A 10,246-nucleotide genomic window follows, 5' to 3' on the forward strand; every position below is an offset into this window, starting at 1 on the left:
TTACGGTCAACTTTAATGACTCAATAGTAAGGGAAGTCCTCTGACCAGCTCAATGTGGACAGCACCTGCCACCGCCCAGGTGCTGAGCCTGTCACAGAGCCAGCGACGCTTGCTACTCAGGGGACGCAGGGAGGGGCGCGCGTGCGCAGGAGCATCCGGCGCGTGGCAGTGGGCGCCTGCGCAGAAAGGAGTGTTCGTCCTCTGCGCCCCTTGCGAGGGCCGCGTAGGCGCAGTCGAAAAGGACCAAGTCGAACCCAGACTGTGTAGGCAGCAGCGGAGGCAGCGACGGCGATGGAACCTGCGGCGCCGCCGAACGAGCTGGTATCAGCCGAGGGCAGGAACCGGAAGGCGGTGCTGTGCCAGCGCTGTGGCTCGCGGGTGCTGCAGCCGGGGACGGCGCTCTTTTCCCGCCGGCAGGTAGGGCGACCGGGGTCGGAGGGCGGGGGGCCGCAGCTGCAGCCGCGCGGGCAGAGCCGCCGCCGGGACCACACCGTCTGGGTGAGGCGCATGGCGGGGCCAGAGCCTCAGGCCTATTTTCTCCAGGTCACAGAACTTATCCCTCTTGTTCCGCCATTGTCCCAAGGGAGAAAGTGGAGAAAAACGTTGTTTTGTTGAAGTTGCTGCAGGAAAGTGCGAAGTTATTCCCATTTCAACCATGTGCGTGTTCCGCATCCAAAATCCTCTCCAGAACCCTGTCACTCGGGACGGGGTTCAGCTGAGAACGAGGGACACTGTGGCGGGGCTGGTGGCACCTCACGAGGAGGCTGGAAGCGCCAGGACAGGGCCGTGGCCAGACCTCAGCTGATCTGCTACGATCGTACTCTTTTTACCGCTAGACTCCGAGGCTCGGGGGTCTTTCGTGAGCAGGAGTCGCGGGGTCCATTCAGTGGCCTGTCCTCTTCAAGCCTGGGCAGAGGATTCAGACACCTGAGCGCTGCGCGGGCATTGGGGCCTCCCCACGTGGGGCCTCGGGGTAGCCAGCGGCTCCCAGAGCAGGTGTCACCTCCAGGGCACTGTCCCCGAGGCCATCTCCAGGACGTGCCCAGGCTCTGGGTGGAAGGACTGTAACAGAATTTGTGCACATGTTTTAAAACCTCCACAAGTATTCAAAGCAAACGGGAAATTACAAACAAGTTAACAGAAGTGTATTCTGCATTGTAACAGTTCCTGTTTTCATCTACACTGTAGCATGCTTGCTAGTGTTCTACGATGGGAAGATATTTTCTACACAAAAATAACTCTTGGAAATGCAAATTGAGGCATCATCAAATTTGCTGCGTTGTGGTGTTTAGCTGTCTCTGAGGAACCTGTCCAGCATTAGGGGTCCAAGCTAGGGTCCCTAAAGCAAAGTTAGACCACCTGGTCAGAGAGCTGACTGGCAGCTTCTGCCCAGGGGACTGAGTTACCTGCTTTCAGTTAGATGCTACTGTCTTGATTTCCACCCCAGTAGTCTATTCAGAGAACCTCATCATATTCCCGATGTTACATCCCATAACCTGACCCCAGCAGCATCCTTGGCATTGCTATGAATGGTTGAGACCCCGTTGCACAGATGCCACATATGCACATGTGCACAGGAGTTTTGTGGGTCTGACATACAGGATTTAAATATGGGGTGGGCAAAAGTAGGTATACAGTTGTAATACAAATAACACAATAATTAATAAATAGTAGTATAACAGTAAACTCTGTGTTTCATGAGCCCATAACTGGGAGCCTACTGTTGCCCACCCTTGTAAAGGTGGGAATCTGGAGGAATAAAAGGAACAGTTCCGTAATCGTTCCTTTGACACCAAACGAGTTAAAGGGGACCAGCAGAGGAAGCTGGTGCTCCTTTGCAGGACACTTCCTGAGGGCGAATGCTCAGGTAGTCTGATTTTTCTCCCCTTAGGTGTAGCTAAGGTGAGACTTCACACCTAAAGCATAGGCAATGGGCCAGAAATATTTTTAGGGAAATTTAGGTCCACAGAAAGTTAGTTAGGATTGGGGTGCAAGTTTCCTAGTACCTGAATTTTGATTCTGAGCTTTTTGCCTTGCCTGTTCCTATTTTCAAATATCAGAGAAGGCAAAAAGACTGAGTAGACTGACAATATAATAGGAGGAAGGGCTATTGTGTTTTGCGATGTCCTCAGGTGCCATCCCAGTTGACACAGCAGCACTCCCTGTTCTCATAAGCCAAGTGCTGGGAGAACAGGGAATAGGAGTGTTCTGGGTTGAGGTCCCTGTCAGGGTTACCCCACTGGCTGCAGTGCAGCCCAGACTTCACAGAGCAACTCCAGGGCGTCCAGTCCAACATTCGGGGAGAGGCTTATGCATCCCTACCAAAGCCTTTAACTTTTCTGGACTATACTGTCAGTTCAGTTTTATTTTTAATTTTTAAAAACTCTGATTTTGTGATTGCCAATGCCACACCAGCACACAGAGGCCATGCTATTTTATGGTGTTTGGGGATGTGTGAGAAGTGCCATGAGGTAGGAAGTGAATGTAGGGCGCAGCCACAGTGATGGGGAGCAGAGAGGAACAGGCTTTGCTGGTGCTGTATTTTGCAGTAGATTGGGACAGTATTCCAAATTTTAGAACTGGATTTTCCTTTTTAATATTCTTCTAATAAGATATATTCAGCATATTCATAACAGATGGAACAGTGCAAAGCCAAATACCCTGTGTCTATTTTTTTAACAAATATTTGAGTTTTGTACTGTATTAGTTACTATTCTAGGCAATGGTGGTATAATATTGAACAAGAAAGGTAAGCTCCCTGCTTTCCAGGGCTTACATTCTAGTGAAGGAGAGCCATGGTAAATAACTAAGCCAATAAATTAATAAGATAATTTCAGAGAATGATAAATGAAAAATAAAGAGGGAGTGGCATAAGGAACCTTTGGGGGTGATGAATGTGTTCCTTATCTTGATTATGGTGCTGTGCCAAAGTGTGTCCAGTTGTACATTTTAAATATGTGCAGTATATATGCCAATTATATCTCATTGAAGCCATTTTTTAAAATAAAATACAATGGGCCTCATGGGGAGCTAATTCAGATCATTTGGTTAGGGAAGACCTGAGAAGGCTACTTTTGACCTGAGTATCAGGAGCTGGCCTTGCCCAGACCAGAGGGCAGAGTATACTTACCCTGTCTGAAGGCAGAAGGTCCTGGAGTGGCTGGAGCACACTGAGCTCAGGGGAGATTAGGAGCAGGTGAGGCTTTGAAGCTCAAGGTCAGGATAGCAATGAAGCCAAGTTACCACCACAACTGGTCAAAGTTCTTTTGTGTCTCTTAAGAATCAGAGCATGGATCAAAGGCAGCTGAGGAGAAACCACTTTGTGATCTGTGACCTATTGATAGGACTGTGCATTTTGTGTGTGAATGCTGTGTGAGATCCATGGTGAGTGGGTGCTGGTGTGATGGGGCCACTCAGTATGGCATTCCTTGTGTTCTCTCCTGTGCAGCTCTTCCTTCCCTCCATGAGGAAGAAGCCAGCTCTCGCTGATGGCAGCAGCCCCGACGGCGACCTCCTGCAGGAGCACTGGCTGGTAGATGACATGTTCATCTTTGAGAATGTGGGCTTCACCAAGGACGTGGGCAACATCAAGTTTTTGGTCTGCGCAGACTGTGAAATCGGACCAATCGGCTGGCATTGCCTAGATGACAAGAACAGTTTCTATGTGGCCTTGGAACGTGTTTCCCATGAGTAACTGAGGGAAGGGGGCTCAGCCCCAGCCCAGGTATAAGAGCTGCTCCTACAAGAACCAGTGTTGACCCTGGTGTGATAATTCTGCCACTTCTTTTCAGTCCTAGTCATGAGTATCCCACATCCAGCTGAATGTGCAGAGGCTGCTCCTGCTTCCTCAGAGCCCTGCATGCATGCTCCTCACCTTGTTCACATTGCATTGCATTTCCTAAGCTCCCTTTCCTCGGTTCAGGATCCTGGGTCACATCCACAGATCTCCCCACTGCACTCTGCTGGCTCTTACCCAGGGCTCCTGAGCTTCCTGCTCTGGAAGAACAGGCATCACCTTGTAGCCACAATGACACATGACAGACGATGCTTGTGTGCCGACATCCAAAGCTCCAACTTTTTTCTCTCATTCAAAAAAGCACACAGGTGTCTAAGAGTGACTTTGTTGTGTGGCTAACTTTACAGTAATTTATTCTTTTTAAGAGTATAGCATTTATAAATTTTAGTATTTAAACTACTAATCAGAAACACTTCGGACACACCGCTAGTACCAGGTGTGAAAGCCTCTACTCTAGGTTATTTGGGACCTTTTATTGTGATGATGAATGTGGCTCCACTTCCTTTCAAATCCTGATGAGGTGCTCTGGTCGGATAGCTCAGTTGGTTATAGTGTTGTCCTGATATGCAGAGGTTGCTGGTTCAATCTGCAGTTAGGACACACCCACACAAAAATCCTGATAAAGTTTATAGCCTGTAAGTTCAGAATCAGATTTTCAACCCTGTCAGGAGCTGATCCAAGGAAAACTCATCCTGAGCTAGTTGCCCAGGATCTTTGGAACCCAGTGGAGGATATGGGATACAGGAGGACTAGGCCTTTGCCATAATATACAGGTTTGTCGGTTTGTCCTACCTAGACAGGTTAATGCTTCCTTTGTACTTAGAAAAGACTTCCCTAATGGGTAATATCATCATTTACTGAACCTGCCAGGCATGGTTCTCACAGAGTTTTGGTTCATTTGGAATGTCTGTACTAACCCAGAATACAAAACTTCCATCAAGACACCTGTTTCTAGCTGTGGGGTTGCTCTAACAGTGCAATGTTAGCAAGCTCTTGTAACCTTTCAATGTGACTTCCAGTTCTCTTCTGAGATGACTTACCTCAGAAGGACTCTGTGTAACCAGGTTCAGGTGTCCTCCTATCACCCCGCCTCTCATATTCGGGAGACCTGGCGTTACAGTAAGGACTCAATAGAGACCCGCCACTCTGCAGTCTGTTCACCACCACCCCCTTCTCTCCAGAGCTTACTCTAAGGGCTCCCCAACTAATGTGCAGGTCTTGGGCATGGTTTTGCAACCAGCCTACTTCCTCCCTTCCTGGTCAGAGCCCCAGTGACCTCTAGCAGAAATGAGAAAACTGTTTTCTAGACACAGGCGGTCCAGTGTCCGTGGTTACGGCTTATGCAGAAAAACAACTGTGAGAATTACCCACTCAGGTCAGCAGTAACTAAACCAAGTAGATGCCTCTAGGGGTGAAAGGCCCCTCCTAGCACAGCCAAACCCAGGCAAAGCATTTTCTGAAATTAGGCTTTGATTTTTCTTTTTTAATCACAGAACCAATACACAGTCATTGCAGATAAATACAAAAATGGGTATAAACATTTTTAATCCCTCATATTTCCACCATCCAGAGATCGCCATTGGTAATGGTGTATATCCAATATTTTTCTATATGTATGCGTACATGTATGATTTTTTAAAAACAAACGTGTGCTCATACTGTGCACTTTTATAACTTGCTTTTTCCATTTAACAGCATCTAACTCCTGTCCATAGACATGCATCTGTGTATGTCTTTGTCTTTATTGTTCCATTGTTATGTCTATTTACATGAACAACCCACTATTACATTGTCTTCAGTTTCTTATAAACAGTGTGATTTAACATGCAACCTGGTAGTTAAATCTGTATGCACGTGTTCACACTCCCCAGTGTAAAATAGCACTCAAGCACTCACTTCTCCAAACCTTTCTGACACTGGTATCTATTAAGAGAATTATTTTGCCACTTTAATAGGAGAAAAAATAGTATCTCATTGTTTTGATTTGCATTTTGTGTTATTTCTGATGAAGTTTTTATATACTTACTGGTCATTTGTACTTTTTTTTTTTTTTTTTCAGAATTGCCAAACGTTGCCCAATAGCCAAAATATTAAGTCTTGATTCAGCCTTTTTAATTTGACTTAAAAGAAATAAAGGCATTTAAACAGTGGAAATTAAATTTCTAGGCCCTGGCCGATTGGCTCAGTGGTAGAGCGTCAGCCTGGCGTGCGGAAGTCCCAGGTTCGATTCCCGGCCAGAGCACACAGGAGAAGCGCCCATCTACTTCTCCACCCCTCCCCCTCTTCTTCCTCTCTGTCTCTCTCTTCCCCTCCTGCAGCCAAAGCTCCATTGGAGCAAAGATGGCCCGGGCGCTGGGGATGGCTCCATGGCCTCTGCCTCAGGCGCTAGAGTGGCTCTGGTCACAACAGAGCAACGCCCCAGATGGGCAGAGCATCGCCCCTTGGTGGGCATGCCGGGTGTATCCCGGTCAGGCTCATGCGGGAGTCTGTCTGACTGCCTCCCCGTTTCCAGCTTCAGAAAAATACAAAAAAAAAAAATTAAATTAAAAAAAAAATTTCTATATGTCCTTGGAAAGAATATAATTTGAAAAAGCAGAGGAGAGCTGAAATGTGAGACTTAAGGTTTATTTCTGAAGCCAGTCAAGACTCATTCATTAGTCACTTACATTCTGTGATATAATGAGAATGTCATCTTTTTGTCCCTTCACACAATAAGGACTTGACTGCTGTTCACTGTAGGCAGGTAGAAAACTTACACTTGCTGCTATGAGTATAGACGCTACATTGCTTTTGGGGAGAGATTGGCTTTTCCAATGCCTAATTGTTTCTACAAAATTCTTTTAAAACACAAAATCAGAGATGGACAGTGGTGCGCCGACATTTTGTATATTGGTCCTATGCCATGCACAAGGCTACTTAAGTAATGACATAAGCTCTGGCTGGAAGGCTTAGTTGTTAGAGTATCGTCCTCAAAGCACAGAGGTTGCCTGTTCAATCCCTGGTCAGGGCACATACAGGAACAGATCAATGTTCCTGTTTCTCTCTCCCTCTCTCACTAAAATCAATAAATAAAAATCTTTAAAATAAATGACCAACCAGGCGGTGGCATAGTGGATACAGCATCGGACTGGGACGCAGAGTACCCAGGTTCAAAACCCCAAGGTCACCCGACCAGGTGGTGGCGCAGAGGATAGAGCATCAGACTGGGATGCAGAGGACCCAGGTTCGAGACCCCGAGGTCGCCAGCTTGAGCGCAGGCTCATCTGGTTTGAGCAAAAGCCCACCAGCTTGAACCCAAGGTCAAGCTGGTTCCAGCAAGGGGTTACTCGATCTGCTGAAGGCCCGCAGTCAAGGAACATATGAGAAAGCAATGAATAACTAAGGTGTTGCAACGAAAAACTGATGATTGATGCTTCTCATCTCTCTCCATTCCTGTCTGTCTGTCCCTGTCTATCCCTCTCTCTGACTCACTCTCTGTCTCTGTAAAAAATAAATAAATAAATAAATAAATAAATAAATAAAATTAAAAAAAAACAAAAAACCAAGATCGCTGAGTTGAGTGTGGACTCATCCAGCTTGAGCATGGGCTCATCAGCTTGAGCATAGGATCATAGATATGACCCCATGGTCACTGGCTTGAGCAAGGAGTCACTCACTCTGCTGTAGCCCCCAGGTCAAGGCCCATATGAAAAAGCAATCAATAAACAACTAAGGAGACAAAAGAGCTGCAATGGAGAATTAATGCTTCTCTCTCTCTTCCTGTCCCTATCTCTCTCTTTATCTCTGTCACACAAAAAAAAGACCTAACAAGGACTTCTGGTGCTGGTAAACACGGACAGGTCATTTATTTATTTTTTTAAATTTATTAACTTTTTAGAGAGGAGAGAGAGACAGAGAGAGAGAAGTGGGAGGAGCAGGAAGCATCAACTCCCATATGTGCCTTGACCAGGCGAGCCCAGGGTTTTGAACCGGTGACCTCATTGTTCCAGGTCAACACTCTATCCACTGCACCACCACAGATCAGGTAAAGGTCATTTAGATTGAGCGTTCCACTGAGGCAACTAGAAAGGCTAGACAAAATATTTTTTTAAATCTAAAGGCATCAGAGAGCTACTATAACCTTGAATTATTGGACCAGATTTGCAAGACCACAACACAAAACCTCATGCAACATGACTGAAATTAAAAATCATGGAAGGAGCCAAAAAACTGCAGCCTCAAATCTGGTCAAGCCAGCATCTGATTGATGAGGACTCAGGAGCCTGCTCGTTAAGAACGGTTTTTACCTTTTTTAGTTACCTGAGTATCTATAGAATATCTTCAATTTTGTCTCTTAGCCCACAAAGCCTAAAATATCTGATGCCTTTTTGTAGGCCCTGGTTTGGTGGCTCAGTGGATCAAGCAGTGACCCAGCATGCCAGAGATTCGTGGTTCAACCCCCAGTCAGGCCATGTATAAGAGGCAACCAATGAGGGCACAACTAAATGGAACAATTAAGTGAATCAAGTTGATGCATCTCTTTCTCTCTCAAATCAAACAGTTGTAGTTAGGTCACAGTCATTTTTCTGTCCAGAGCAGAGGTCTGGGGGCAACGGTATACCATCTGCATTCCTAATGGTGTCCTTGCGTACCCAGACAGACTGCAGCCACGGGCTTCAGGGTCCCCTGAGCTGTAAAGCTGGGGCTGGTCCTGGCCAGTTTTCACCTCCCACTGCCGGAGCAGCTCCCTGTGGACTTGGCAGAGGGTCCCAACCCCATGTGTCTGCAGTGGTAGTGAAACCCAACAGATTCCTCCGCACCACCCTGGAGCAATATGGACTGTGCCTTCGTGGTACACAGGCCTCTGTGACATCTGCCTCAGCCAGCTCACGGGCCAGATTGTGTCCCCCACCACTGTGTCCCTGAGGGTTCATGATGCCCTCGGTGTGGACCTCCCAGAGAAACAGCCACTTGGTGTCCCACCTCACACCCACTTTCCCTGGTGATCATCTCACCAGCGTCTTGGCTGAGAAGGCCTGCACAAGCAGCTCTAGGTGGCAGAGCTCAGTCCCCACCTGGAACCCTCCTGTCAGATGGTCAAGCATGACACTCCCATGGCAGATTCATAGCCTGCTGCATGCTCTGTGAGGACATGTGCCCAAGGATGTGGAGTCTGCCATCACCTCAGAATCAGGTGCTCCATCCAGCTTGGGGACTGGTGTCCCACGCATTCCGAGGCTAATTGGAGGTCAAGCAAGGGAGTACCCACTGAGAGAGCTGTTTCCTGCAGAGCTGCATGCTTGAAAACACGTAGATTCCACTTGAAAGCTGCCCTGATGTGTCTCTCCGCAGGGCAAATGGGCATTCCCTCAGCTTGCTGTCAGGGTGAGGGCAGTGCCCTCTAGTTCACACATGCCATGCCGGGACCAGCGTGTGGCTTCTGACAGAGGGTAAGGCTTCAGGAAGCCCAGGACGGCCTGCTGTTTAGGTCTGTGCATGCGGATTATTCATTGTGAAGTACTGAGAAGAATTCAACCTACTTTATGGCATGTGAGCCTGAGAGGTTATGGAGAAACCTCTTGAACAGAAAGTCTCAATTTCAATGTCAGGGAGCAACGCAGCACTTTGCCTGTCCTTCCTCCTCGCAGCCAGCAGAGGGCAGTAGAGGCTGAAACCACAGGCCTGTCAGCAGGGGCCGGCTTTTCATCCAGGACCCTGCCCTGGTGCCTTATCATCACAGGGTCCCAGAATCAGGATTCTGAAGGACAGGCGTCTGTAGTCTGGAGCTATGAACATCTGAAATAACTTCCAAAGATCCTTATGAGCCTTTTAGGCAAGAAGGTCTATACCTCTTATTCTCAACAAGGTCCCCAAGGAGAAAGAAACTATCTGAGGGTCTGGCCACATGTCCTTAGAGGTCCGGGTGTTAGTCAAAGGCCTGTGGTAGTTAAGGGCTAACCGATGGCCCCTCCCAGCACAGCCTGGATACACGAAAGCTTTTCTTCAACGTGTTTGAAAAGGCCCCTCAACCAGGTTCTGTAAAGGTGGGATATCACTCCGGGGCCATGTTGCTCCCCCAGCCAGACCCCATAAAGCCTGCCCAGCCCCCATCTGGAGGGAAGGCCAGGATTGGCCTGAGCCAGCTTGCTCTGATTTTCAGACATTTGATACCAGCAAATAACTCAGATGCATCTGTGAGCCTCAGGGCTGACTGGAAATGTCACCAGAGGACTAGTTGTAGTGTTAATCTGGGAACTGATCCAGCACCTGTGAGTCCTGCTAGATGGATCCCTGGGAGGGTCTCTGGAGAGGACGACCTCCAGGGGCCATCAGCACAAGGCCTAAGCCCACGGACTTGGGCCCCTGTTGTGGGGCTGCCTACATTAATAGAAGCTATGACTTCTGTCTCTGGTTTTCTGTTTCCCCCCATCATTGCAGCTCTGAGTGTGGAGGTCAGACTGCTCCACCCTG

The 10,246-nt window shown here is 47.9% G+C and overlaps 1 protein-coding gene across 1 annotated transcript; it reads left to right on the forward strand.

Annotated features, from left to right (window-relative positions):
- Positions 1–200: 200 nt before the first annotated feature.
- Positions 201–5,646, forward strand: RABIF (RAB interacting factor). Its single transcript, XM_066379358.1, has 2 exons — positions 201–417; positions 3,449–5,646. The coding sequence occupies exons 1-2, from the start codon at positions 292–294 to the stop codon at positions 3,692–3,694; spliced, it is 372 nt and encodes a 123-aa protein (XP_066235455.1). The 5' UTR covers positions 201–291; the 3' UTR covers positions 3,695–5,646.
- Positions 5,647–10,246: the final 4,600 nt, after the last annotated feature.

This window comes from Saccopteryx leptura, chromosome 1 (genome assembly GCF_036850995.1).
Source record: "Saccopteryx leptura isolate mSacLep1 chromosome 1, mSacLep1_pri_phased_curated, whole genome shotgun sequence".
Classification (NCBI taxonomy): domain Eukaryota; kingdom Metazoa; phylum Chordata; class Mammalia; order Chiroptera; family Emballonuridae; genus Saccopteryx; species Saccopteryx leptura.

Coding starts and splice junctions, on each gene's coding strand:
- RABIF (XM_066379358.1), top strand. CDS start 292: ATGGAACCTGCGGCGCCGCCGAACGAGCTGGTATCAGCCGAGGGCAGG. Junction 418..3,448: donor CGCTCTTTTCCCGCCGGCAG/GTAGGGCGACCG, acceptor TCTCCTGTGCAG/CTCTTCCTTCCCTCCATGAG.